The sequence below is a fragment of the Lagopus muta genome, chromosome 7 (genome assembly GCF_023343835.1).
Source record: "Lagopus muta isolate bLagMut1 chromosome 7, bLagMut1 primary, whole genome shotgun sequence".
Taxonomy (NCBI): domain Eukaryota; kingdom Metazoa; phylum Chordata; class Aves; order Galliformes; family Phasianidae; genus Lagopus; species Lagopus muta.
In genome coordinates this window covers 386,155-413,688 of record NC_064439.1, presented here as the reverse complement: position 1 = coordinate 413,688, position 27,534 = coordinate 386,155, and the positions used below count along the sequence as shown (strand labels likewise).

Here is a 27,534-nt window from a genome sequence, read left to right as displayed (position 1 = left end):
TGATCGGCCAGCTCCCCGTGCCAGTAGTGGCCAGCAGCTGCAGGAACTGGGGGGCACAGGGAGGAGGTCTGGGGAGGGGGGTGGGCTGACAGCAGGGGGCTGGGACCCCAAGTGGCCCGTGCATTGGGAAACACAGCTCCTGCCAGAGGGGATCTGGGGTGCTGTGCCCTCTGCTGGAGGGAGGGGGGCTGGGGAAATGGGAGGCTGGGAACTGGGGCTGGATAGGGAGATAGGAGGAGCTGGGGAAGTGGGGTGACGGGGGGCTGGAGAGGGGGAGGACGAAGTGATGGGCAATGAAGTACCAGGATGATGGGTACTGGAAGGGGGAGGTGCTGAGGGGTGGGATATGGGATGCTGGGTATGGGATGTTGGGTATGGGATGCTGGGTATGGGATGTTTGGGTATGGGATGCTGGATATGGGGACACTGGGTATGGGATGCTGGGTATGGGATGTTGGGTATGGGATGTTGGGTATGGGATGTTGGGTATGGGATGTTGGGTATGGGATGCTGGGTATGGGATGTTGGGTATGGGATGTTGGGTATGGGATGTTGGGTATGGGGATGCTGGGTATGGGATGTTGGGTATGGGATGTTGGGTATGGGATGTTGGGTATGGGATGTTGGGTATGGGATGTTGGGTATGGGATGCTGGGTATGGGATGCTGGATATGGGATGCTGGGTATGGGATGCTGGGTATGGGATGCTGGATATGGGATGCTGGGTATGGGACGCTGGATATGGGACGCTGGGTATGGGACGCTGGGTATGGGATGCTGGGTATGGGATGTTGGGTATGGGATGTTGGGTATGGGATGTTGGGTATGGGATGTTGGGTATGGGATGCTGGGTATGGGATGCTGGGTATGGGATGTTGGGTATGGATGCTGGATATGGGATGCTGGGGTATGGGATGTTGGGTATGGGATAGGGAGGAGCTGTGATGCTCAATACGGGATGCAGGGTACTGGGACGACCTGGTGGTGGGACAGTAGTGGGATGCTGCAGTATTGGGATGCTCAGTTGCGAGTCGTTGTGGTACTGGGCTGCTGGTCACCTGGATACCGGGGTGCTGGGGTGCTCAGATCCTGGAGTGCCATAATCCTGGCTGTGGGGATGCTGGATTCTGCGGGCTTTGGGGATGTTGTGGTGCTGGGATGCTGGGGGCCGGGCTGCCGGCCCTGCTGCACGGTGCCCCCCGTGCCACGGATGCGTGCTGCAGGACGCCCGTCTGTACGAGGACTGGAAGTGGTTCCGCTGCCCCACCTTGCTGGAGGTGCTGCAGGAGTTTCCCATCCGTGGGGCTGCCCGCCTCGCTGCTGCTCTCCCAGCTGCCGCTGCTGCAGCCCCGCTATTACTCCGTCAGCTCCGCTCCCGACCCCAGCAATGCACGCATCGACCTCACCGTGGCCGTGGTCACCTACCAGAGCGAGAGTGAGGGGGGTTGGGGGGAGAGATGGGGCTGCATGGCGCTCCACTGGGGCTCCCCCGGGTTGGACGCCCCCAGGGCATCCCCACGTCGCAGGGTGCCTCCAATCCCATGGCCTCTCCGTGTCCCCACGGCCTCCCTGTGTCCCCGTGGCTTCTCCATATCCTCAGGACTCTTCCATGCCCCCCATAGCCTCTCCGTGTCCCCAAGGCGCTGCCATGTCCTCAGGACGCCTCATGTCTGCATGGCCTCTCTATGTCCCCATGGCCCCTCCGTGACCCCGTGGCATCTCAGCATCTCCATGGCCCCTCCGTGTCCCCGTGTCACCCCTATGTCCCCACGGCCCCCCCATGACCCCGTGTGACCCTCCGTGACCCCATGTGACCCCCCATGACCCCATGGCCGCTCCATGTCCCCATGACACCCCACATCCCCACGCACTTGGGGATTCCCACGCCCCTGTGGGTCTGCCATTGCCCAGCACCCCACAAGTCTTTCGCCCCACAGACGGGCAGGGCCCGCTGCACTACGGCGTCTGCTCCACCTGGCTGGCTCGGGCTGCAGCCCGGGGACACAGTGGCTGCCTTCATCCGGGGGTGAGGATCACCCCTCCGCACCCCATGGCTGCGCCCCACAGCCCCAACGCCCTTTGTGTCCCAGCACATCTCTGTCCCTGCCGGGTACCGGCGCCCACCCAGTCCCCAAGCCATCCCTCCATGTGCCCCCATGAACCCTGACCCCTATCCTGATATCTACCCTAACCCCAACGCTGGCCCTAACCCTGACCTTGACCCTAATCCAGACCCTGACCCCAACGCTGACGCTGCCCCTCACCCCCAACCCCAACCCTCACCCCAGTGCTGACCCTGACCTGAGATCCTGACCCTGGCCTTGACCCCAGCCCTGACCGTGACCCCACCACGACCCCGCTGTGACCCCTCCCTGCCTGCCCCCCCCCAGAGCGCCCTCCTTCCGGCCGCCCCCCACTCCTGAAGCGCCGTGCATCCTTGTGGGGCCGGGCACCGGTGTGGCCCCCATTCCGCAGCTTCTGGCAGCAGCGCCTGCAGCACCTGCGGGGCAGGAGGTGGGGACACTGTATGGGGACGTGGGGCATTGTGTATGGGGACATGGGGCATTGTGTATGGGGATGTGGGGCATTGTGTATGGGGACGTGGGGCATCGTGTATGGGGACATGGGGCATTGTGTATGGGGATGTGAGGCACGGGGACGTCATGCAGAGGGACGCTGTGCAGGGATGCTGCACGTGGGGACATGAGGCATCATGTCAGGATGTGGGGTCACCCTGTGTGGGGATGTGGTGTGGAGGGACAGTGCGCATGGGGACACTGTATGGCATGGGGACAGCCTGCGTGGGGGGCACATCCAGGGGACATGTGGGGATATGGGGTGGGGGTGGTGGTGGGGATGTGAGCCCCATGGGTGGACATGTGGGGACGTGGGGTTGTGGGCATGGGGTTGGGGATGTGGAAAGGGCCATCAGGGATGTGGGGACACAGTGTGGAGGGTGGAGGTGGCAGCGTGAGGGCAGGGGGTCGGGAATGGGGGCAGCGGTCTCGACACGGTGTCCCTGCAGGCAGCCCGCTGGGCAGCATGGTGCTGGTGTTTGGGTGCCGATCCTCTGAGCTGGATCACATCTACCAGCGTGAGATGGAGGAGGCGAGGGAGCAGGGAGCGCTCAGCCGCGTCCCTCACTGCATTCTCCCGTGAGCCAGGAACCCCAAAGGTGGGGGGATGAGATGGGATGGGGTGGGATGGGATGGGATGGGGTGGGGTGGGATGGGATGGGATGGGATGGGGTGGGATGGGATGGGATGGGATGGGATGGGATGGGATGGGATGGGAGGGGATGGGATGAGGATGGGATGGGATGGGATGGGATGGGATGGATGGGATGGGAGGGGATGGGATGGGATGGGATGGGATGGGATGGGATGGGAATGGGATGGGAGGGGATGGGATGGGAGGGGATGGGATGGGATGGGATGGGATGGGGTGGGATGGGATGGGATGGGATGGGATGGGATGGGATGGGATGGGATGGGAGGGGATGGGATGGGAGGGGATGGGATGGGATGGGATGGGATGGGGTGGGATGGGATGGATGGGATGGGATGGGATGGGAGGGGATGGGATGGGATGGGATGGGGATGGGATGGGATGGGATGGGAGGGGATGGGATGGGATGGGATGGGATGGGATGGGATGGGATGGGAGGGGATGGGATGGGAGGGGATTGGGATGGGGATGGGGAGAGGTTGGAGGTGGGACAGGATAAGGTTGGGGCTGGAGGTGGGGATGGGAGACACAGATGAGGAACAAATGGAGATCCCAAGGTGGGATGGGGATAAGCATACAAAGACAGAAATGAGGCAGGGACAATTTGGGGTGGAGGTGCACAGAGGGATGGAGCAAAGGTGGGATGGGGACACTGAGGGGAGAGGGGTGGGAATGAGCGTGGAGCCAAGGATGGAGGGATGGAGACACAGACAGGGGCAGAAGGGGGGCAGAAGGGGGGCAGGGGGAGGCCAGGAGGGTCTCAACACCCCCACCCCCACCCCTCAGACCTACGTGCAGGACGTGCTGCGGACACAGCTGGCAGAGGAGGTGCACAGGGTGCTGCGCGAGTGCGGGGGGCACATGTACGTGTGTGGGGACGTGACGATGGCCACCGAGGTGCTGCAGACCGTGCAGCACATCCTGGTGCAGCAGGGAGGAATGACCATGGGGCAGGCGGGGGACTTCATCAGCGAGCTGCGGGTAGGGGCATGGGGAACGGGGGGGGGAGCGGGTGGGGGCAGTACGAGTGTGGGGTGGGGATGGGATGGGGATGGGATGGGGATGGGATGGGGTGGGGATGGCACAGGGATGGGGATGGGGATGGGGATGGGATGGGGAGGGGATGACACAGGGGTGACCCCCCCTGTCCCCACGGTGCCACCTGACCACAGGACAAGAACCGGTACCACGAGGACATCTTCGGGCTGACGTTCCGCACACAGGAGGTGGCGTTCCGCATCCGCAGCCAATCCTTCTCCATGCAGGAGCGCCCGGCCCCCGGCCCGGCCCCCTGACCCCCCCCCCCAACCCTGCGCTGTGGGCTGCGCCCCGCCCCGTAAAGCTTTAGTTTTGATAAGCCCTGCCTGGCGTCCTGCGTCCCAGTGAGGCTGGGAGGTGCGGTGTGGGGCGGGTTGTGGGGGTGGCACCTCGCCGTGCACCCACAGCATCCTGTGCCAAAACACTGCGGATATCCATAGCGATTGCCCCCCGCGACACCCAGCACCGTCCCCGATGTCCCCCTGGCCCCCCAGTGCCCCCACAGCTCCCCACATGTCTGGCTTCCAGCCCCACTGCAGCGCTCAGCACGGCACAACGCTCTGTAAACCTTTATTTGCCCCCAGGGCTGCTCGGGGCCCAGCACTGCCCCCACCGTGACACAGCAGGCAGGGGGGGCCCTGACCCACGTGGGCTCAGACCTGCGCCCCACGGTGTCGTGCCCCCCCATATAAATATAGCACCCTGGGGGGCCGGGAGCACCCAGAGGGAACCACAGCCCCACATTGCGTGGGGATGCAGCAGGATGGGGGTCCCCGTGGGCAGAGCCCCAGACAATCCTCCCATATTCCGGAGCCTTGGGCTGCTCTCACCACGGCCGCACGCAGCACAGCTACTTTGTCGTCTGCTCTTCCTCCTCATCCTCATCCTCCTCGTCCTCCTCAGCCCAACCACCCAGAGGCATTTCCCGGAGCTCGAGCTGCGAGGCGCGGGCGGCGAGCCTGGAGCAGGACGGGTCAGCGCCCCACAGCCCCGTGTGGGTCTGGGAGCCCCCCACCCCCCAGCAGCACTCACCTGTGGTCACCAAGGGCCTCTTGGGAGCCCCTGCCGCCACCCACCAGCCCCACGGGGCTCTGCTGCTGCTGCTGCAGGTGGAGCTGGGGGGAAAAGGTCAGAGCCCCACCGCCGCCCCACAGCCCGGCTGCGCCATGGGGCACGCCGATAGGGTGCAGGGGTCCAGTGGCCAAGTGGGGTGATGGTGTGGGATGCGAGGCGACGGCCAGACAGAAGCAAGGGTGCAGCACAGGGCAGGGGACGGGCGATGGCAGGGATGGGGCTGTGGGGACGCGCAGCCCGGCTGCTCACCTCGTGTATGTAGATGGCGTGCAGGCTCATCTCAGCAGACGCCACCTCGGCCAGCACGGCTGAGCGGCTCAGGCTGAGCAGGCGCGACTCACTGAGCACTGGGCTGTGGGACAGCACGGCTCTGCTATGGGAGGAAGGCCAGACCCAGCCCAGCGCCCACCCCATGGGCACCCACTGGCCCCAACCTCACATGATCCAAATTGCCACCAGCCCAGCCCAGCCCCATCCTTATTCCATCCCGTCCCCATCCCAATCCCCATCCTTATTCCATCCCATCCCATCCCCATCCCATCCTCATCTTATCCCCATCCCCATCCCAATCCCCATCCTTATTCCATCCCGTCCCCATCCCAATCCCCAGCCCATCCCCATCCTTATTCCATTCCATCCCATCCCCATCCCAATCCCCATCCTTATTCCTTCCCATCCCCATCCCAATTCCCATCCCGTCCCCATCCTTATTCGACAGCACTGCGATGGAACTGATGGAACCCCTTATTGGGGTTGGACTCAATGATCTCTGGAGGTCCCTTCCAACCCCTACAATTCTGTGATTCTGTGATTATTCCATGCCATCCCCATCCCATCCCCATCCCAATCCCCATCCTTATTCCATCCCATCCCCATCCCATCCCCATCCCAATCCCCATCCTTATTCCATCCCATCCCGATCCATCCCCATCCCAATCCCCATCCTTATTCCATCCCTCCATCCCCATCCCATTCCATCCCCACAGCAACCTCTCGGGCAGTGGGCGCTCAGGGCTCTCCAAAGGGCCGTGTCCCCTCCCAGGGAGTGGGGATGACAGGGACAGCAGGACACTGGCAGCAGCGCTGGCTGTGCTGCAGGGCTGGGTGAAGCGCCGGTCCCGGGGCACCAGCAGTGGGTGGGCCAGGACACTGGTGAGCAGGGCGTCCGGCTGTGGGGACCATGTCAGTGCCAGCAGGGCACCCGGTGACACCATGGCATCAAATGGCCCCATGGCACCCAGCGTCCCCATGGCATCAAATGGCCCCACAGCTCCAAATGGCCCTACAACACCCCGTGTCTCCGCATCATCCAGTGTCCCCATGGCACCCAGTGTCCCCTTGGCATAAATTGACCTCACAGCATCCAGTGTCCCACCAAATAGCCCCAAAGCACCAAATGGCCCCACAGCACACAGTGCCCCCACAGCACCCAGTGCCCTCTGAGCTCCCAGTGTCCCCTATGCCCCCAAAGTCCCCATGGCACCAACTGACCCCATGGCACCCAGTGTCCCCCACAGCACCAATTGACCCCATGGCACCCAGTGATCCCACGGCACCAATTGACCCCATGGCACCCAGTGTCCCCACAGCACCAACTGACCCCATGGCACCAATTGACCCCATGGTAACCCAGTGACCCCCATGGCACCAATTGACCCCATGGCACCCAGTGTCCCCACGGCACCAACTGACCTCATGGCACCCAGTGTCCCCATGGCACCAAATATCCCCACGTTGGGCTCCTGATGTCCCCCACAGCACCCAGTGCCCTCTCAGCTCCCAGCGACCCCCCACGCCCCAGCGTCCCCACGACACCCAACGCCCTCACCGCAGCGGCTCCATCTCCGAGCAGGGACGCCCTCAGCGCGCCCTCAGCCGGGCCGTGCGGGGGCCGCATCCCTGTGCAGCCGCTCCTTCACGTGGCTGAGGAACAGCCCGCTGTGCGGCGGCGGCTGCCAGCGCGGGTTGGAGATGGCGAAGTGCATCAGTGACAGCTCCGTCTTGCCGTTCTCCGCCCGCTGGTACACGGAGGCCTCCGTCTGCCCCTCCGACAGCCACTGCGGGTGGGCGGCGGGTGAGAGCGGGCCGGCACGCTGCAGCGCCCCCCGCCCGGCCCCTCACCTGCGGGTTTCCCGTGGCGGCGCACGTCCAGCTGCGCGAAGGAGCAGACGTCCCCCACGCCCACCACCTCCACCGTGAAGTTGCGGAAGAAGTCGACGATGTCGAGAGCGCGGGGAGGGCAGCGCGAAGATGAGGATGAGCGGCGTGAGGATGGGGCTGAGCAGCTCCTCCAGGATGAAAACCTGCGGGCGGGCGGAGGGCTCAGGGGGCGGCGCGGCTCCGGGCTGCGCCGTGCCGTCCCGCACTCACCGCTTTGTATTGGAAGAGCTGGGCCATCTCGTTGCGCGTCTCCGCCGCGCCGGCGCTGCCCTGCCAGTGCTGCGGCATGTAGTGCGTGTGCGCCAGGACGCGCTGCAGCAGCAGCTGCTCCGGGCATTGCACCGAGTGCTCGTCGGGGATGAAGGACCTGCGGGGGGGGCACGGCCTGGCGTGACGCGGCACAGCACCGCACGGCACCGCACAGCACCGCACAGCACGGCACGACGTGGCACGGCAGAGCACAGCGCAGTGCGGCGCACCCACCTGGCGACGGTGAGCAGCAGCCCCAGCAGCGTGATGGCGGTGAGGATGTGCTGCACCGTCAGCACGTCCTCGTCGTACACGGTGAGCGCGATGAGCACGGCCAGCACGGAGCCGGCGAAGAAGGCGATGTGACGCGCCAGCACGGCCAGCACGGGGCTGGCAAAGGAGTTCATGTAGCGCGTGGCCGGGCGATGCCCGCGGCCCAGCCGTGCCGCCAGCTCGTGTGCAGCTCGTTGAAGTGCCGCAGGTACAGGCGGCCGTACAGCGACCAACGCCGCGTGCCCAGGACGCCCGGCCGCCGCCGCAGCACCTCGGCGTAGCTGAAGAAGGCGTAGAGCAGCTGCCAGACCAACACCAGCGGGCACAGCAGCAGGTTGGCGGCCCCCAGCAGCGCGGCGCTCCGTGCCAGGCGTCGCGCCAGCGCCAGCCGCTCGCCCGCCCGCTTGTAGCACGGCCGCAGGCTCCAGGAGTTGAGGAAGAGCGCGCCGGGGCCGCGGAAGAGCAGCAGCCTCCAGGTTGTAGTGCAGACCCTGAGTCAGGAAGACGACGGGGCCCAGCAGAGGCAGGCGGAAGCGCACGGGAAGCAGCGACCTTGTTGACCATGGCCACGGTGTAGTTGCTGAAGCGCAGGATGCGGTGGTGGATGTCCAGCTCCGTCAGCTCCCGTTTGTGCACGCAGAGCTGCTGCTCGCGCTGCAGGGCGATGAGGCCGCGCCTGCACCTCCTGCCAGCTGTAGTTGCACAGCTCGCCCTGCGCCGAGCACACGCGGGGGGTCACCGGGGCTCCTCGGCACGTTGCCGTGCGCTGCCGGCACCCCCGCGGCACCACAGTCCCTGCGTCAGCCCAGGCACTGCCGAGGCACCGGCAATGGAACCCGTGTGCCCACACTGGCACCAGCACCCCTGCGTTGCCGACACCACCGCCGTGGCACCGGTAACCCCGCGGCACCGGCGCCCTGTGGTGACATCCAGCATCGCCGCGGCACCGGCACCCGCCCTCACGGCACCGGCATCCCCACGGCTCCGGTGTCCCCACATCGGCGCGTCATCCCCACGGCACCGGCACCTTTACGGCTCCGGCACCGCCGTGGCACCGACAGCACCGCGATGGAACCGACACCCCGGCACCGGCACCGCCGTCTCACCGGCATCCCCTCCGTGCCACTCACCGCGGGGATGCGCAGCGCTCCCCGTAGAAGCGGCGGATGTTCCCAGGAGGCGAGCAGCCCGCGCAGCACCTTCAGCAGGCGGCACAGCCAGAACAACGCCGCCATGGCCAGCAGGAAGACGAGCCAACCGCTGGCAGCGATCCTGCAGGGGAGGCACGGCTTATGGGGGGGGGGTCCCATCCCCACGCCCCCCCTCCACCCTCCCACGGCCCCCCAATCACCTCCGTGCGCACTGGGGCGCGGGCAGCACCGCGTCGGGCAGCGTCACCTTACTGCGCTCGGGGGGGACGTGGCTGCGGTTGAGCGGGCGGTCAGCAAAGAGCACATCGTAGCGCACACAGCACAGCAGGAAGGCGCTGAAGGCCACCACGAACACGAACTGCCTGGGGGGCGGGGGGGGGGGGGGATCAGGGGATGCCCCGCGGAGGGGGGGAGGGGGGAGGGACGGCCGTGCCGCGCAGCGCAGCGCTCACCCCAGCTCGAAGAGGTCGGACAGCAGCATGCAGGTGAAGCCGTTCTTCTGGTGGAAGTGGTAGATGTTGGCGCTGTTAAGGATCGCGCCCGTGTGCCACCCCCCGGTTCCACCCACCCCCCACCCCCCCCAACCCCTCCGGTGGGAACAGCGCCCAGCGAGGATATCTTGGTGAAGAAATCATCCAGGTTCTTGATGTGATGCCAGGAGCCTGCGGGGGGGAAACAAGGTGGGGGGGCTCAGCGGGGGCCGTGTCTCAGTGCCCTCCCATCCTGCGACGCCCCCAAAGTGCCCCACCTTGCCGCCCCTCGGTGACGTGCAGCAGCAGCTCCTCCTCACCCGGGGGGGAATCCTCCTCGGGGTCCTCCAAGCGGTGATACTCAGCCTCCGGCATCGCACCTGCGGGGGGGAGGGGGGGGCAACGATGCGGGACCCCCGCGATAGGAACCCCAGCGCGGGACCCCCGATGTGGGCACGGGTTGTGGCGTTGCACGGAGTCCCCTCCCCCGCCCCCACGCCGCGCCGTGCCGGGTGAGCTGTCGCCCCCCGCAGGAAATGCCGGGGACGCCCGCAACGCACCGCCCGCGTGCCCCGCATCGGGATGCCGTGAGCTGTCACCCCGCAGTGCCCGCGGGAACGGCCCCCGGGCAGAGCCACGCAATCCCGTAGTCCCGTCTCTCCCGACGCGCCCTCAACCTCGCGGCCCACAGGGAGCGGGCGGGACGTGACGGGGAGCGCGGGGATTCGGCAAGGAAGGGACCCCCCACGGCCCCCCCCCCCTCTCCCAAGGCAGGGTGGGAATCCCCAGATCCCGGGGGAAGATGGGATTCCCCCAGCAGGATGAGGCAGAGAAGCCCTTGGGGCAGGAGGGGACTCCCGACGCCCTCTGCAAGGATGGGAGCCCAGAATCCCTTGCTGGGGAAGGATGGGACCCCCCCCAGAAAGATGGGACCCCCAGAACTTTGGAGAAGGATGGGACACCAGGAGCACCTCCATCTCCCTAGGGAGGATGAGACCCCCAAGGCAGGACGGACCCCCGGACTCGTTTGGAGAGGATGGAATCCCTATTAATCTGAAGCAGAACATTCGGGCAGGACGGGACCCCCATAACGTGGGGCAGGATGGGACCCACAGAACATCCCACAGCTGCCCACCCCCAAGGCAGGATGGGACCCCCGGAACTTTGGGGAAGGATGGGGAGACCCACGGGACCCCCCCCCAGCGGGAAGGGACCGGAGAGCCGCCCCTCTCCCCCCGCCTCCTGAAGCACCACGTGACCCGGTTCCCCCGGCACAGAGTGCGACCCCCACCCGTCGGGCCGCACCGGGACCCCCCTCTCCGTCCCGGTCGGCCTCACCCCGCCCCGTACCGCCGCTCCGCAGCCGCCGTCGGTCCCGTCCCGCGTGAGGCAGAGCCGGACCGGACCCGCAGGTGGATCCGCGGCGCCGCCCCACGCGCGGTGGGCCGTCCCGTCCCGGGCCGTGATTCAGCAGCGGGCGGTGCGGGGCCGCAGGGACGCGCTGTCCCCGCGCTGACCCCCCCAGGGCATCGGTGTCCCCGTGCCGGGACGCGGCCCCCCCCGCACCGAAAATACCCTGCGGCCGAAAATAGAGCGGGCGGCGCGGGGGGGAGGGGGGGGGGGAGCGGCACCACGGAACCCCCCGGGACACGCGTGGGGGTCACGGCCCGCAGCTGGGGACACGCGGTGACGCTGCGCGCTGTGGAGACGAGGACGCGCGCGGGGGGCCCGTAACGGGGGGGCTGCGGGGCTGGGGGGGGCAGCGCGTGGGTCCCCGAGTGCCCGCGTCCCCGTGGCACCGCGTCCCGCTGTCCCGGTGTCCCACTGTCCCCGTGCCCAACTGACCCCGTGTCCGCGTGTCCCACGTCCAGCTGTCCCCGTGCCCCGGTGTCCCCGTGTTCAAATGTCGCGGTGTCCTCATCCCCCGACTTCCCCATCTCGCGCCGTCCCCGTGTCCGCGTGTCCCCGTGTCCGTGTGTCCCGCTGTCCCCCTGTCGCGGTGTCCCCTATCCGAATGTCCGTCCCCGTCTCTGAGTGTCCCCCGCGTCCCTCTCCCGCTCTCACCTGCTGCCCCTCCGCGCCCCGCACTCAATCTGCGCCCCGCACGGCCCGGCCCGGGCTCCGCACCCCCCTTGGAGCCATGGCCGCGATCCCGCACCGCGCGGGGCTGCGGGACGGGGGGGGGTCGGGGGCTCTGAGGACGCGCCGCGCTGCGGGGTGCGGGGAGCGGTGCGGGGTCTCGGCCGGAGGTGGCGGTGCCGGGCCGTGCAGCTCCGCCCCCCGCACCGCCCCTTCCGCGGGGCCGCCATGCTGCTGCTGTGCGCGGGGCGGGCGGGCTGCGGGCTGCGGGCGGTGCGGGCGGCGCTGAGCAGGTACCGGGCGGGGGGGGGACGGGGGGAGTTGGGCGCAGTGCCCGGGATGGGCGCTCACGACAACTCCGCAGCTGCAGGAATGGGGGGTCGGCGCTCCGCCCCGCACTGCGCCCCGCACCGCGCCCCGCACTGCGCCCCGCACCGCTCCTCGTCCCGGCGGGGTTTGCGTTGGGCTGCGTGGGGGCGGCGCTGGGGGCGGCAGCGCGATGCCAGGAGGGCCGTGGCCTCTCCGTCCCCGCCGCCGTCCCCGCCGCTCCGCGCCCCCGAACCCGAGTTCCAATGGGCGGCGTTCTGGGCGCTGCTGCGCCCGCAGCTCCTCGCGCTGTCGGCGGCCGTCGTGGTGAGCGGGGGGGGGGCACGGCGTGGGCTCCCGTCCCGTCCCCATCCCCGTCCCGTCCCCATCCCCGTCCCGTCCCCATCCCCGTCCCTCTCTCTGTCTCCACTCCCTTTCCTCACCTAACCCTGTCCCCGTCCCAGTTCACATCCCTGTCCCCGCTGTTATCCGTGTCCCTGTTCCCATTCATCTCTTCATTCCCATCCCTGTTCTCATCCCTATGTCCATCCCCATCCCTGTCCTTATCCCCATGTCCATGTGCGTATCCCTAGTGTCCATCCCACCCCATCCAACCCCATCCCATCCCACTGATGCCTATTTCTCTGTCCCCATCCCCATCCCCATCCCTATTGTTACCCATGTTCCACTCCCATTCGTATCCTCATTCCCATTTCTATTCTCATCCCTATCCTATCCCCATCCCTGTCCTTATCCCCATCCCCATGTCCACATCCTTGAGGTCCATCCCACCCCACTGACACCTGTTTCTTTGTCCCCATCCCATTCCTCCCCATTCCTCCCCATCCCATCCCATCCCATCCCATCCCATCCCCATCCCATCCCATTCCTCCCCATCCCATCCCCATCCCATCCCACCCCATTGACACCAGTTTCTCTGTCCCCCCATCCCACAGCTCGCCCTGGGCGCAGCGCTGCTCAATGTGCAGATCCCGGTGCTGCTGGGGCAGCTGGTGGACGTGGTGGCCCGTGAGGCACGGACCCACCTGGAGGGGTACCTGCGTGCCGCCCGCCCCCCAGCGCTGCGCCTGCTCGGCCTCTACAGCCTGCAGGTGGGCACCACCCCGTGCCCAGACCCACACCCCGACCCACGGCCCGGCCCCACGCACTGACCCCACGCCCCACAGGCGCTGCTGACCTTCGGGTACATCGCTCTGCTGTCCCGCGTTGGGGAGCAGGTGGCTGCCAGCATGAGGAAAGCTCTCTTTGTGTCTCTGCTGCGGTAGGGCGGGCGTGCGGGGGGCGCAGAGGGACGGGGGGAGGGGGGGAAAGGGGAGATGGGGAGCTGGGGGAGGGGATCAGGGGACATGGAGACAAGGGGGACGTGGCAGGGGGGACGTGGAGATGGGGGGATGTGGGGACGGTTGGCACGCAGCAGCAGGGATATGGGAGGCGGCGTGGAAATGGGGACATGGAGGTGGGGAGACGTGGGGGTGGGGGTGGACATGGGGATGGGGGTCAAATGAGGACAGAGGGACAGAGGGACAGGGGTGACGTGGGGCTGTGTGGGACACAAGGACAGAGGGTGCGGAGCTGGGGGGATGGGAGGACAGAGGGGATGGGGGCACACGTGGACAGGGGTGTGGAGATGTGGGGGACACTGGGTCAGGGGGCACATGGGGACACAGGGTCAGAGGGGACACAGAGAGCGAGATGGGGGACGTGTGGGGATGAGGGGCAGTGGAGGGGGGGGGAAAGGGCAGCAGAGTGGCTGCAGCCCCCCCCCCAGGCAGGACGTGGCGTTCTTCGATGCTCACCGCACGGGGCAGCTGGTGGCACGGCTCACAGCCGACGTGCAGGAGTTCAAATCCTCCTTTAAGCTCATCATCTCACAGGTGGGGCCCAGCACTGCCCCCCACCCCCCCCCTCATGACCCCCCAGCACCCCCCCTCCCCGTCACTGTGTCCCCCCCCCTGCAGGGCCTGCGCAGCAGCACCCAGGCTGCAGGCTGTGTGCTGTCCCTGTACCTGCTGTCCCCACGGCTCACGGCGCTGCTGCTGCTGGTGCTGCCCGTGTTGGTGGGCGCTGGCACCGCGCTGGGCTCCGTGCTGCGGGCGCTGTCCCGGCAGGCACAGGAACAGGTAATGGGTTTGGGGGGATGGGGGACGTGTAGGGACCCCCCCCGTCCCTGCGGTGCCCAGCGGTGCTCAGCCACGTCCCCCTGTTGGCACAGGTGGCCAAAGCCACCGGGGTGGCCGACGAGGTGCTGGGCAACGTGCGCACCGTGCGCGCCTTCGCCATGGAGGAGCAGCAGGCGGGGTGAGGATGGCGGTGCGGCCGTGGGGAGCTTTGGCTCGTTGCCCCCCCACCCCACCCCCCCTTTTCCCCCCCCCACCTTCCTCCATACCACCATCCCCTCCCCCCCCATCTCCACAGGCTGTACTGCGCCGAGGCAGAGCGCTCCAGCAGGATGAGCCAACGGCTGGGGCTGGGAATCGCCGCCTTCCAGGGGCTGTCAAACCTGGCACTGAACGGTCAGCAAGGGGGGGGCTGAGCATCACAGGGATGTGGGACCCACCGAGGGGGCAGGGCCTGTTGGGGGGTTGGGACCTGTTGGGGGGCACGGCCTATCGGGGGCCAAGAACTACGGGGGGGGGGTCGGGATCTTTTTGGGGTGGCAGAACTGATTGGGGGGGTCAAGACCTATTGGAGGAGCGGAACCTATCGGGGTAGGAGATCCCAGTGAGGGGGGTGAGGAGCTGCTGGGGGTGTGCAGGACCTAAAGAGGGGGTGAGGACCTTTTCTGGGGGGGTAGAACCTATTGGGGTGGCAGGGCCTATGGGGGAGGGTCAGGACATATGGGGGGGGTCAGGACATATGGGGGGGGTCAGGAGCTCTTGGGGGCATCAGGAGCTCTTGAAGTGTTGAGGATCTTTTTGGGGGCTCAGGGCAAATTGGGGGGGCAGTGCCTGTTGAGGGAGCATGACCTATAGGGGGCCAAGAACTATTGGTGGGGTCAGGACATTTTTGGGGTGGTAGAACCTATTGGGGTGGCAGGACTCGTTGGGGGAGGGGAGGATATTTTGGGGTGGCAGGGTCTATTAGGAGTGTCAGGATGTATTGGGGGGGCCTGACCCATTGGGGGCCAAGACCTACTGGGGGGGTCAGAAGCTTTTTGGGGGTGGCAGAACCTATTGGGGTGGCAGGACCTCTTGAGGGGCTGAGGACCTTTTCTGGTGGACAGGACCTTTTTTGGGGGGGCAGAACCTATCGGGGGAGTCAGGCCTTACTGGGTCCTGGGCTTATTATGGGGCAGCCCCCACGAGCAGCATGCACCCACAGGCATTGTGCTGGGGACCATCTTTGTGGGAGGGTCGCTGATGGCCGGGGCTCAGCTCTCTCCTGGTGACCTCATGTCGTTCCTGGTGGCCTCACAGACGGTGCAGAGGTCGGTGTCACCCTCCCATGTCACCCCCCCACATCACAGCTCTATCATCCCCAGTGTCCTTCCCCCCCATTGCATCTCACCATAAGCTCACTCACGTGCCTGCAGGTCCTTGGCGAACATCTCCATCCTCTTCGGGCAGGTAGGGGGGATCCTGCAGGGTCCCAGCTTCCAGGGAGGGGGGCAGATGGGGATGGGAATGGGGATGGGATGGGATGGGATGGGATGGGGATGGGGATGGGGATGGGGATGGGGATGGGATGGGATGGGGATGGGGATGGGGATGGGGATGGGGATGGGGATGGGGATGGGGATGGGGATGGGGATGGGATGGGGATGGGATGGGGATGGGATGGGGATAGGGATAGGGAGACTCCATCTGCCTCTGTCCCCCCCCCATTGCAGGTGGTTCGTGGGCTGAGTGCTGGCGCCCGCGTCTTTGAGTTCATGACATTGGAGCCCCAAGTGCCGCTGCGGGGGGGGGACACCATCCCCAGCCACTCCCTGCTGGGCCACGTCGCCTTCAAGCACGTCTCCTTCAGGTCAGGCCCTCCCAGCCCTCCCCCTGCCCCACCGATCTGCCCCACGGCCCCTCATTCGCCTCCCCCCACAGCTACCCCACGCGCCCCGGGCATCCCGTGCTGCAGGACTTCAACCTCACGCTGCCCCCCGGTGAGACGGTGGCCGTCGTGGGACCCTCGGGAGGAGGTGACAGTCAGGGTGTGGGACCCCCATTGTGGCATGGCGCCGTGACCCCACAGCACCAGCATCGGGGCCGATGGGGACGTGGAGCCCGGTGCCACCAGAGGGAGGTGGCCGTGGCGGCCCCAGGGGGACGCAACCATGGGGGGCACCGATCCCATGGTGCCGGATGGGGCCGCGGTGATGTGGCACCAGTGTCACCTTGGTGATGTCAGGGCGGTGATGCTTTGGCACAGGGAAGTCGACGGTGGCAGCACTGCTGGAGCGTTTCTATGAGCCCACACGGGGCACCATCACGTTGGACGGCCGCGACATCGCCTCGTTGGACCCCTCGTGGCTGCGCGGCCGCGTCATCGGCTTCATCAGCCAGGTGCGGGGAGGTGCGGGGGGAGGGGGGGGGCGGTCCGTCCCGCCCGGCCGGGGCAGCGCTGAGCGCGGGGCCGCCCCGCAGGAACCGGTGCTGTTCGGCACCACCATCATGGAGAACATCCGCTTCGGCAAACCGGACGCCTCGGATGAGGAGGTGTTCGAGGCCGCTCGCCTGGCCGACGCCGACGCCTTCATCCGCGCCTTCCCCGACGGTTACGGCACCGTGGTGGGCGAGCGCGGAGCGGCGCTGTCCGGAGGGCAGCGGCAACGCGTAGCTTTGGCGAGGGCGCTGCTGAAAGCTCCGGCCGTGTTGGTGCTGGACGAAGCCACGAGCGCTTTGGACGCGGAGGCGGAGCGCGCGGTGCAGGCGGCGTTGGAGAAGGCGGCGCGGGGTCGGACGGTGCTGCTCATCGCGCACCGCCTGAGCACCGTGCGGGGGGCGAACCGCATCGTGGTGCTGGCGGGAGGACGCGTGGCCGAGGTGAGCGAGGGGGGGAGGCTCCGCTGGGGTGGGCCGGGGCCGGTGGGGGGGGGGTGGGGATCGGCGGGGAGGGGTCTGAGCCGCGCTGGGAGGGGATTGGGAGGAGGCGGGGGTTGCGGGGGGGTTGGGGGTCGGTTCCGAGGGGGGGCGGTCTGTGGGGCGGGACTGGCAGTGAGGACCCCGCAGGTCGGCACGCACGAGGAGCTGCTGCGGCGCGGCGGGCTGTACGCGCAGCTGATGCGGCAGCAGGCGGCGGAGCGGCGCGGAGCGGAATAAACGGCGGAACCGAGCGGGGCGTGTGCTGAGCTGCGCGGGGTCGGGAGAAGGGGGAGGGGGCGGGGTACGGCCGGGCTGTGGGGAGGGGAACCCCATAGGAGCGGGGAGGTGGGGTTGGCGATCTGGATGGGGCCAGTTGGGAACGGTGGAGTTCCACGCCGCTTTGCGGCACCGCCGGGGTGGGGGGTCGCGCATTGTGCCCCCACAGCCCCGCGTTGTGCCCCCGCACCAAAGCTGCCCTTCTCGGGAGAGGATCGCCGTCCCCAGCGGTGGTCCCGGAGCCGCTACGCCATCCGCTGCCGCATCTCCCCCGTCCCAGCCCCTTCCCCGCTGGGCACGGCGGTACCGGAGCCTCCCGAGCCCCCGGTTGGGGATGCGGGCAGTGGTGCCCCGAGCGGAGGCAGCGTGATCCCAACCCGCGGGGGGACCGGCACCGAGCTCTGCGGCTGCGGGACCCCCGGGTCGCCCCGTCTCCGCTCCCGGGTGGGGACGGGTTCGGTGCCTCTGGGGGGCCCCCTGGAGCCCCTCTGCTCCAAGCCGGGGACGAAGCGTAGGGACGAGGCTGCGCCCCCACCCCTCCCGTCATCGCCGCCCGGGGGGGCGGGAGGAGCCCGGCGCGGCCCCTCCCGGAGCTCCCACCCCGCACCCCCGGCGGAAGGCGGCGGACCGGGGAAGGGAGGGTGGGCACCGCGCCCCCGCTGCGGGAAACCCGCGGGCAGCGCAGCCGCAACCGCATCCCGGTGGCCGCGGGCGCTCCGGGGCCGGGTCTGGGGCCGGGGCGGTCCCTCCCGCGGCGATGGGGCGGGGGCGAGCGGCAGCATGAGGGGCGGCGGGGAGGGCGCGGGGGGCGCGGAGCCGCGGTCGCGGCTGCGGGCGTTCGCTTCCAGCTCGTCGCTGCACGGCATCAGCCACATCTTCTCTTACGGAGCGGCGCTGCGCCGGGCGCTGTGGGGCGCCTTCTTCCTGGGCGCGCTGGGGCTGCTGCTGCTGGTGTGCGCCGAGCGCGTCGCCTATTTCCTCACCTACCCGCACGTCACCAAACTGGACGAGGTGGCCGCGCACAACCTCACCTTCCCGGCCATCACCATCTGCAACCTCAACGAGTTCCGCTTCTCCAAGATCACCCGCAACGATATGTACCACGTGGGAGAGCTGCTGGCGCTGCTCAACGAGCGCTACGAGATCAGCAACCCGCAGCTGGCCGAGCCCGCCGTGCTGGCCGCGCTGCGCGACAAGGCCAACTTCAAGAACTTCAAGGCCAAACCCTTCAGCATGGCCGAGTTCTACAACCGCACCGGCCACGACCTGGCCGACATGCTGCTGCAGTGCTCCTTCCGCGGCGCCGGCTGCTCCGCACGCAACTTCAGCGTGGTGAGTGTGGGGCCCGGCAGCGCGGCTGTGGGGCTGGGCAGGCGGGACGCGGCGCTGGAGGGTGCTGGTGAGCTCCGGTCCCATCCCTCCCATTGCGTTTGAGCGCGGCGCCATTTGGCCCCGCGGGGCCCCTGCGGGCTCCGTGCCCGTCTCTCCCGTCACATCCCGCCGGTGGTTTGGGTGCTGGGTGCCATCCGGCGGTGCCCCCATCCTGTGCCCACCCCCAGGTTTTGCACTGTGCCAATGCTGCTCCACTCCCTGTGTCCCCTCTGCTGCCACCCCTCCCGGTGCTGGCGCTGCCTGCCTGCTGCTGGACGCTGTGTGTGTGCCGAAGGGCCACGCTGTGACCCCACTGCCACACGCTGCTCTGCGTTGGGGCACCAATGCTAGGGGTCCCACTCGTGGCCACGGGTGTCACCCAGGACACAGGGGGATTTGGTACCGGAGGGCTGTGGGTTGCTCCATCCCCATCGCCCCCATTGAACCCCACTGGCGGTTTGGGTGCTGGGTGCCATCCGGCGGTGCCCCCCACCCCGCACCCACCTGCAGGTGCTGGGTTCTGTGCCTCTGCTCAGCCCCCAAAGCTCTGCCTGCATTCAGGGTCCCACAGCTCCAGTCCCCGTGGCTCTGTGCCCCCTCTGCTGCCGCCCCAGAGAGCGGCCATCCCCTCCATGCCATTGCCCCCCACCCACCGCCGTGCCCCACAGTGTGCCAGAGGTTCTGTGTGTGCCGAAGGGCCGTGCCGTGGCCATGCTCTGCCCCCAGGGACGGGCACTGGGACCCTCAGTTCTGTGTGGGGACACGGGGATGGGGGGCACAGGGCACAAACACCCCACAGAGGCATTCAGTGGGGCAGCACCATGTCCTGCACTGCACGACCCCCATCACAGCAGCTGACAGACGGGTGATCAGAGCAGCAGCCAGCACGAGGCTCTCAGAGCAGGAAATGATCTCCGTGTGAGTGACCCCCCCCCGGGGCTGGGAGCTGAGCCGGGCTCCCACCGCCCGTTCCCCTGTGCCAACGCACTCAGGGCTGCTGCTCTCTGCCTCCCCCGGGTTCCAGAGTGCAGCAGAACACGTGGAGCCCTGGAGGCAGGGCTTCCATAGGGCACATGGCCGTGCCCCCTCCTCCCCCCCCCCCAACCTCCGTGTGCGACTCAGTGGCCAAAAGCACGGCGCGGTGCTGAGCGGGGTGAGCTGGGCCCTGAGCTGTGCCGGGCTCTGTTACGGTGACAAAGGCTGTGCCACGTGCTCTCCACATGTGGCAGACGCCCCAGCCCGGGCCGGGTCCGCGGCCACTCGGTGGGGCGTGCGTGGGGCTCCCGGTGTGGGGTGGGTGAGGCTCGGTGCGGGGGCACATCCCCGTCCCCCCCTCCCGCGGTCCCTGGCGCATCCTGGTGCTGGGCCGCCGGTTGCCATGGCAGCCACCTCCCCGCGCGATGGGCAGCGTTGCCATGGGAACCGCTCCCCTCTTTGGGAGCTCCATTGCCGCAGCAGCCGCTCCCTCCCCTCCCCCCATGTGGGGCAGGACGGGGGCACGGGGGGGGCGCGGCCACGTGCGGCTCCGGGCTGACGGCTGGGCTGCCAACAGCCCCCCCGGTGCTGCCCCTATAGGAGGGCCGCCGGGTGCTCCGCGGGGTCCCTCGCCCCACGGCACGGGGTCACGACGGGGTTTTGGGGCCGATACGGCGCTAAGAACCGGCAGCGGGGCCGGGGCTTTCGGTGCCGGGATCCTCGGATGCCGCCGTTCCGCTCCGCGCGCGCCGAGGTCCCGCCGGGCGTCGGTGCCGGCTGAGCGCCGCCGCGCTTTGCGCCCGCTCACGCGTCCCCGCGTCCCCGCGGCCCGGCCGAAGGCCGATCCCCCGCACAGCCGTGCCGCAGGACTCCCGGCGCACCATGGCTGCGGTGCCGGGTACCGGCGCTCGCGGCGCCCCCGGGCTGGCGGCCTTCGCCCGCTCCTGCTCCCGCACGGCCTGCGGCACGTCTTCGCGCCCGGCGCTGCCACCCCCGCACCGCCTGCTGTGGGCCGGAGCCTTCGCGGCCTCGCCGGGCGCCTTCCTGCCGCAGTCGGGGGAGCGCACGGGGCGTTACGGCACGTAGCCCCGCATCGCCGCGCTGGACGAGGCCGAGAGCCGCGCGCTCGCCATCCCCGCCGTCTCCCTCCGCAACCACAACCACGCTCGGCGCTCGCGGCTCACCGCCGCCGACGTGCTCTGGTCGGGAGCCGAGCTGCCGGCCGCGCCGCGACTTTTCCCGCTACCTGCGGGCTCTGCGGCGGCCCCACGACCTCCGTGGGTTCTTCCCCGGCAAGAGCTACGAGCCGGCTGCCTTCTACCGGCGCGCCGGGAGTGCGGCCCTGAGAACTTCGCCGCCGTGAGTGCAACCACCGGCACCGGCACCGGCGCGGCCACCGCTGCTACGGCCCTGCTGTGCGCCGCAGGGTGGGGATGGGCAGCTTTTTGACGGCACGTGCGGGAGGTGCAGCGCCGGCACGGCTATGGGACGTGGTGCCGCCTGCCTCTCTGCCTCCCAGCACCCACGGCACCGTGTGGGACGGTTCCTCTTCCCCACCTGCACCTGTGGCGATGCTGCAACGTGGGGCTGCGGCGCCGGGTTCCCGGGAGCCCCGCACGGCGGTGTCCAGCCGCACCCCGCAGCGAGGGCACGGCGCTATGGGGCTGCCGGTGGGGAAAGGCGCCTCCCTGCCCCACCGCGCCCTGCTCCGCCTCACCGCCTCACAGCAGCCGCTCCTGTCCCACCCCGCAGATCTTCACCCGCCTGGGCAAGTGCTACACCTTCAACTCGGGGCAGCCGGGCACGGAGCTGCTGACCACGCTGCAGGGCGGCGCGGGAAACGGGCTGGAGCTGATGCTCAACATCCAGCAGGAGGAATACCTGCCCGTCTGGGGGGACACGGGTGAGGCGGCCGCCCTGCGGGGAGGGGAGCGCGACGCGCCGCCCCGCGCAGCCCCAGACCCACGCTGCTTGCAGACGAGACGTCGTACGAGGCGGGGGTGAAGGTGCAGATCCACAGCCAGCAGGAGCCGCCCTTCATCGACCAGCTGGGCTTCGGCGTGGCACCCGGCTTCCAGACCTTCGTGTCGTGCCAGCAGCAGCGGGTATCCGGCGCCGAGGTGGCGCGGCACGGCACGGCACGGCACGGGGGGTGGCACGGGGGGCAGCCGGCGCCGCGTGTTTTCCTTAGCCAAGCCGGCAGCTGGTGTATCTGCCACCGCCCTGGGGGGACTGCAAGGCCACCCCCATCGAGTCCGACTTCTTCACCAACTACAGCCTCACCGCCTGCCGCCTGGACTGCGAGACGCGCTACCTGGCCGAGAACTGCAACTGCCGCATGGTGCACATGCCCGGTGAGCGGGGCCGGGGGTCGGGGAGGGGGTCGGCCCCCCCCGCGCCCCACGAGCGCCGCGTCCCCCCGTAGGCAACGCCAACGTCTGCACGCCGGAGCAGTACAAGGAGTGCGCCGACCCCCGCGCTGGGTACGTGTGGGGCACGATAGGGGCGGGGGGGGGAGGCGGGGGGCGCGGGGTGGGGGGGGGACGGCCGCGACACCGCCGTCCCCCGGCGCAGATTTCCTGGTGAAGAAGGACAGCGAGTACTGCGCGTGCCGCACGCCCTGCGACACCGTGCGCTACGGGAAAGAGCTTTCCATGGTGAAGATCCCCAGCAAAGCCTCCGCGCGGTACCTCGCCAAGAAGTTCAACAAGACCGAGCAATACATCGCGTGAGTGGGGTTTGGGGCGGTGGGGGGCGGCCATGGACCTCCGGCACGGCACGGCACGGCACGGCATGGCACTGCATGGCACCTGCTGTGCGCCTGGCACGCTGCAGAACAGCATGGCATAGATTCACAGAACGGCCTGGGTTGCAAAGGAGCACGATGCTCATCCAGCTCCAACCCCTGCTGTGTGCAGGTCACCAACCAGCAGCCCAGGCTGCCCAGAGCCACATCCAGCCTGGCCTTGGATGCCTGCAGGGATGGGGCATCCACAGCCTCCTTGGGCAACCTGTGCCAGTGCCTCACCACCATCTGAGCAGCACAGCCCTGCATGGCACAGCCCTCCTGATCACAAATGCACGCTTTGCCACATGGCACGGCACAGCACTGCATGGCACTGCATGGCACAGCACTGCACGGCACAGCCCAACCCCCAGCACGCACAGAGCACTCAGCCCCCCCGCACGGCACACCGCAGCGCGGCGCAGCCCCCCCCCACCTCGGCACCCCCCGCCCCGCTCCCACCCCCCGCAGGGACAACGTGCTGGTGCTGGACATCTTCTTTGAGGCGCTCAACTACGAGATGATCGAGCAGAAGAAGGCGTACGAGGTGGCCGGGCTGCTGGGGGACATCGGGGGGCAGATGGGGCTCTTCATCGGCGCCAGCCTGCTGACCATCCTGGAGATCTTCGACTACCTGTACGAGGTGAGCCTCCCCCCCGCCCCTCAGCCCAGCCCCACCGCGGGCGGCAGCACCGACCCCGTCGCCCCCCAGGTGTTCCGGGACAAACTCGTCGGCTTCTACAAGGACAAGAAGCGGATGCGGCGCGGCAGCGGCACCACCCTGGTAACCCCCCCCGGCCCCCCCCCACCTCATCCCACCCATCGCCGCCCATCACCGCTCATCATCTCCTCTCCGTCCGCCCGCCCACCAGGAGCATCCCGCCGTGCCGGGCAGCCCCGCCGCCTCGCTCCCACCCAGGTAGACACGTGGGGAGCCGGGGGGTGCGGGGCAAAGACGGCGGCGGGGACCCCCACGGCCGCTCATCCCCGCCTTCACCCGTGGGGCGGCCGCGTCGCCCCCGCCACGCATCCCAACCCCCCCCCCCGGGCGCGGCGGCAGGGCGGGCCGCCTCCTGCATCACCGCTCCGGGCTCGCGGCTCACGGGGGCGCCCAGCACGGCACAGCCTGGAGCTCCGGCTTCGCGTGACCCCACGGGGCGGCGGCGGGACGGGACGGGAAGCGGCCCAGGAGCTCGGCCGCCCCGCTGACCGCCCCTCCGCGCTGCAGAACGCCCCTCGGGCCCCGCGCGGCCACGCGGACGGTGTCACCTTCGCCCCGCTCCTGCTACCCTCGTCACTCGGCTGTAGGCGCCCCGAGGAATTCTCCTACCGAGGGGCCCGGCCCCACACCCCCGGCCGGCCGGGGGGTCCGCTGGGGAGCAGCCCCTGCCCTGGGACGGAAACCAGGTGCCGGGGGGCTGCAAGGTCTCCGCTCCGCATCCCCGCATGCGCTGCTCGTCCCCGCGCCCTGCTGTACGTCGCGCCTCGCACCAATAAAGCCCTGCCCCACACGGCCGGCTCCGGGGGGATACGCGGCTGGCGCAGCCCATAGCGGCACAAGGGAAGGAGGCAGCGTGGGGGGAGGGAAGCTCTTTATATCGGTAACAAAGACGCGTCGCAGCCACGGACAGCGCGGTCGGGAAACGGGCGACCCCTGGGGCCAGCTCCGGGGGACCCCGACCGCCACCAGGGCTGGGGGGGCTGCGAGGCCCGGCCCCCCATCCTACAGCTACAGCGGCACGGGGGGGCACGGCTCGGCCCCGGCTCGGCACGCGGGCAGCCCGGGGCGGCGCTGGGTTAAAATCCTAATAAATAGCGGGTGGGGGGGTGGGGGGGGGGGGGCACGGGGTGCTTGGTCCCGTCCCCCCCGTCCCCCCCCCTGCTGCCCCCACGGTTCCACGTGGGTTTCTAGGGGGGGCAGAAGTCCGTGAAGTAGGGGTGCTGCAGGGCCTCCTCCGCCGATATCCGCTGCACCGGGTTGCACTTCAGCAGGTTCTGGGGACAGCACAGGGGCGATGCTGAGGGCCCCACAGCAGCCCCCTCCCCACGGCGGGATACAGGAAAGCCCCCCAGCACCCCGGCTCACCTGCAGCAGGTCCCGGCCGGTGGCGTTCAGCTTGGGCACCACGTTGACCAGGGAGGTGGTGGCGGGGTACATGGGGTAGGGCTGGGAACGGTCGTGAGCGCCCGGCCCCACGCTGCCCCCCCCTGCCCCACCGTGCCCCCCGAGCCTCACCTTGTAGTCAGGCAGCTTGGCCATGGCCGGCCACTGCTCCTCCGTGGGGGTGCCCAGCAGCGTGCGGGGCTGTCAAGGGCCACGGGGAGCTGCGGGACGCGCGGGGCCCCGCGAGGCTTCGCCCTCACCCCTCACCCCCCCCGGTAACAGCGGCTCCCAAAGGATATCTGAAGATCCTCTTCAGCTGGTCGTCCACGTCGTTCCCCGGGAAGAGCGGCCGCCCCGCGTTGGCCAGCTCTGTGCAGGGATGGCGTGAGGCCCCCATGGCCGCCCCGCGCGTCCCGCAGCCCCCCGGCCCCACGGCTACCTGCAAAGATGCAGCCGGCCGACCACATGTCGATGGAGGTGGAGTACAGCTTGGCACCAAACAGCACGTCGGGGGGGCGGTACCACAGCGTGACGACCTGCGTGGGGCAGAAGGGGCAGAAGGGGCAGAAGGGGCAGAAGGGGCAGAAGGGGCAGAAGGGGCAGAAGGGATGCTCGGGGAGGGGAGGACCGGGACCCCCCGGGTGCACCCAGCAGCCCCCTCCTCACCTCTGCTGAGTAGCAGCGCACCGGGATGCCAAAGGCCCGAGCCAGGCCGAAGTCTGCCAGCTTCAGCTCCCCGTTCTGCAGTGAGACAAAGGGGTCGGGGGCTGAGGGAGCACCAAGGGGACCCCAAGGGGCAAAGGGGGGCCCGGTGTGAGCCCCCAGCCCAGCACTCACCCTGTTAATGAGGAGGTTCTGCGGCTTCAGGTCCCTGTGCAGGACGTTGCGGCTGTGGCAGAACGCGAGGCCCTTCAGCAGCTGGTACATGAAGGACTGAGGAGAGCACAGCTCAGAATCAGCACAGCACCACTGCCACCACCACCCCAAAATGACAGCATCACAGAATGGCCCAGGTTGGAAGGGACCCCAAGGATCTCAAAGCTCCAACCCCCGGCTGCCACTGCATCAAGTACTAGGTTAGGTTGTGCAGGGCCCCATCCAACCTGGCCTCCAACACCTCCATGGATGGACGGGGCATCACAGCCTCTCTGGGCAGCTGTTCCAGCCCCTCACCGCTCTCACAGCACACAACTTCCCCTGACATCCAACCTCCAGCTGCCCTCCCTCAGCTCCAAACCATTTCCCTCGTCCTGCTGCCATCTCCCCTTGCCAAGAGCTGACTCCCCTCCTGGCTGCAGGCTCCCTTTAGGCACTGCAGGCTGCACTCAGGTCACCCCGCAGCTTCTCTTCTCCATGCTGAACAAGCCCAGCTCCCTCAGCCTGTCTTTGTAGGGAGGTGCTGCAGCCTCTGAGCATCTTTGTGGCTCTTTGTGGACCCTCTCCAACAGCTCCCTGTCTTCCTTGTGCTGGGGGCCCCAGACCTGGGCACAGTGCTGCAGATGGGGCCCCACGAGGGCAGAGCAGAGAGGGAAAGAGAGAAGAGAGGGCTGTGCCCCCCACACCCCGCACCTTCACGATCTCAGGGTCCAGATCCCCGTTGCAGCTGTCGAAATACTTCTTGAGGTCCTGCGGGGGGGGAGGCGGCCATGAGGGCACGGCTGGAGGAGACCCGGGGCCGCAGCGCCCCGCTCACCTGGTCGCAGAACTCAAAGACCAGCGTCAGCTTCTTGTCGCTGTGCAGCACGTCGTGCAGCCTGCGGGGAGCGGCGTCAGCAGCGGGCCGGCGCCGAGCAGGGAGCACCGCCCGCAGGCCTCACCTGACGATGTTTTTGTGCTTCAGCTCCTTCAGCAGGCAGATCTCCCGCAGCGCCGAGCTGGGAACGCCCTGCGGGACGGCACGGCTCGGCTCGGCTCGGCTCGGCTCGGCCCGGAGGGGCTCGGCGCGGCCCGGCCCCACGCAGCTCCCCTCACCTCGTCGTCATCGTCCAGCCGCACCCGCTTCAGCGCCACGATCTCGTGCGTCTCCCGGTTCTTGGCCTTGAACACCGTCCCGTAGGTGCCTGCGGGCGGGCGGCCGAGTCAGAGGCGCAGCGCTAACGGGACACACCGATAACGGCGCCCCGCCTCCAACCGGCCCCGGTCGCCGCCCCTCCCGCCCCGCTGTCCCGGCCCGGTTCCGGCCGCACCTTCCCCGATCTTCTCCAGTTTCTCGTACTTCTGCATCGCTCCGCTCCGCTCCGGGCCCAGCGCCCCGGCCCCGCCTCTTCCGCCACACCTCCCGGCAGCTCCTCGACTTCCGCCAAACCTCCCGGTCACCCCGGAAGTCCCGCCCCTTCCGCTACACCCCAGTAGCCCCGCCCCGGACGCGCCCATTCTGTGACCACGCCCTCGTGCTCTGTCCCGCCCCTCCCTTGGCCCCGCCCCTATCGGTCCCTCCCTCCCTTGGCCCCGCCCACTCCACTCATCCGGCCGGCGGTTCGATCCCCGCCGCCGCCGCCGGGCGGTTCCGGGTGCGGTTCCGGGTTCGGTGTTCGCTCCCCGCTCCTGCGCGGGGCTGTGCCCGTTTGGGCTTCCGGAATCCGCCCCGCTCCACCCGGCCCCGCCCCGCCAAGCCTCCCGCCGCGCCCGGAGCCCCGGTAAGAGACGAAGGCGGGACGGTGCGGGGCTCGGTGCCGCGGCTCCGCGGGGCCAACCCGGCACACGGCACGGGCGGCCCCGCTCTGCCCGCCATGGTGGTGCTCGGGTGCGGGACGGGGGATGCGAGGGAGCACAACCGGGACTCCGTTCGGTGCGGGCGGGGCGGACCCTCGGGGTCGTTCCACGGCTCCGGGCGGCCCACCGGGCACAGAGATGCGCTTTCGCTCTTTGCGGGGCACCGGGAGCACTTCCTCCATTCCTCCCACCCTCCTCCCGCAGGACTCGGGGGGGCGGTGCCGGCGGGGCTGCGGGGGGGCGGGCG

General features: G+C 68.9%; 5 protein-coding genes across 5 annotated transcripts in view; 3 read left to right on the top strand and 2 right to left on the bottom strand.

Annotated features, from left to right (window-relative positions):
- Positions 1-4,635, top strand: part of NOS3 (nitric oxide synthase 3) — a 9,639-nt gene extending 5,004 nt beyond the window's left edge. Inside the window, 10 exon segments of the mRNA XM_048951344.1 lie at positions 1,125-1,289; positions 1,291-1,435; positions 1,938-1,987; positions 1,989-2,026; positions 2,391-2,463; positions 2,465-2,514; positions 3,030-3,138; positions 3,140-3,175; positions 4,015-4,209; positions 4,401-4,635. Of these exon segments, the coding sequence (XP_048807301.1) occupies positions 1,125-1,289; positions 1,291-1,435; positions 1,938-1,987; positions 1,989-2,026; positions 2,391-2,463; positions 2,465-2,514; positions 3,030-3,138; positions 3,140-3,175; positions 4,015-4,209; positions 4,401-4,523 (984 nt within the window). The 3' untranslated portion in view covers positions 4,524-4,635.
- A 174-nt stretch (positions 4,636-4,809) lies between these two features.
- Positions 4,810-11,596, bottom strand: ATG9B (autophagy related 9B). The gene is given in 20 exon segments (XM_048950867.1): positions 4,810-5,341; positions 5,343-5,381; positions 5,590-5,692; positions 6,331-6,509; positions 7,169-7,228; positions 7,230-7,405; positions 7,471-7,573; positions 7,575-7,643; positions 7,711-7,867; positions 7,984-8,209; positions 8,212-8,491; positions 8,493-8,573; positions 8,575-8,691; positions 8,693-8,734; positions 9,153-9,294; positions 9,374-9,535; positions 9,626-9,690; positions 9,792-9,835; positions 9,922-10,023; positions 11,489-11,596. Coding segments are annotated over 20 exon segments (2,448 nt in total). The 5' UTR covers positions 11,565-11,596; the 3' UTR covers positions 4,810-5,116.
- Positions 11,547-17,315, top strand: ABCB8 (ATP binding cassette subfamily B member 8). Its single transcript, XM_048950864.1, is given in 17 exon segments — positions 11,547-11,843; positions 11,846-12,015; positions 12,087-12,276; positions 12,278-12,355; positions 12,985-13,140; positions 13,216-13,310; positions 13,818-13,923; positions 14,008-14,169; positions 14,262-14,347; positions 14,465-14,562; positions 15,371-15,476; positions 15,582-15,615; positions 15,879-16,015; positions 16,087-16,181; positions 16,412-16,545; positions 16,627-17,025; positions 17,212-17,315. Coding segments are annotated over 17 exon segments (2,433 nt in total). The 3' UTR covers positions 17,302-17,315.
- A 77-nt stretch (positions 17,316-17,392) lies between these two features.
- On the top strand, positions 17,393-23,899 carry ASIC3 (acid sensing ion channel subunit 3). The gene is given in 16 exon segments (XM_048950866.1): positions 17,393-17,608; positions 17,611-17,658; positions 17,661-17,714; positions 17,717-17,846; positions 17,848-18,074; positions 18,077-18,672; positions 21,439-21,589; positions 21,664-21,791; positions 21,890-22,040; positions 22,112-22,157; positions 22,250-22,414; positions 22,943-23,114; positions 23,184-23,255; positions 23,344-23,390; positions 23,700-23,760; positions 23,762-23,899. Coding segments are annotated over 16 exon segments (2,247 nt in total). The 5' UTR covers positions 17,393-17,427; the 3' UTR covers positions 23,780-23,899.
- A 405-nt stretch (positions 23,900-24,304) lies between these two features.
- CDK5 (cyclin dependent kinase 5) lies at positions 24,305-26,895 on the bottom strand. The gene is made up of 12 exons (XM_048950865.1): positions 26,762-26,895; positions 26,547-26,635; positions 26,393-26,460; positions 26,269-26,329; positions 26,145-26,201; positions 25,413-25,508; positions 25,242-25,316; positions 25,015-25,111; positions 24,875-24,944; positions 24,708-24,768; positions 24,558-24,638; positions 24,305-24,466 (listed from the first exon to the last, which is right to left on the bottom strand). The coding sequence occupies exons 1-12, from the start codon at positions 26,796-26,798 to the stop codon at positions 24,380-24,382; spliced, it is 879 nt and encodes a 292-aa protein (XP_048806822.1). The 5' UTR covers positions 26,799-26,895; the 3' UTR covers positions 24,305-24,379.
- Between the last annotated feature and the right edge of the window lie 639 nt (positions 26,896-27,534).

Bases quoted from the DNA above. Each gene is read 5' to 3' on its own strand.
- CDK5 (XM_048950865.1), bottom strand. From the start codon at position 26,798: ATGCAGAAGTACGAGAAACTGGAGAAGATCGGGGAAG. The intron at 25,509-26,144 runs GTGCGGGGTGTG...TGCTCTCCTCAG, and splicing joins TGGACCCTGAGATCGTGAAG to TCCTTCATGTACCAGCTGCT. The intron at 24,639-24,707 runs GTGAGGCTCGGG...GACCGTTCCCAG, and splicing joins CCAAGCTGCCTGACTACAAG to CCCTACCCCATGTACCCCGC.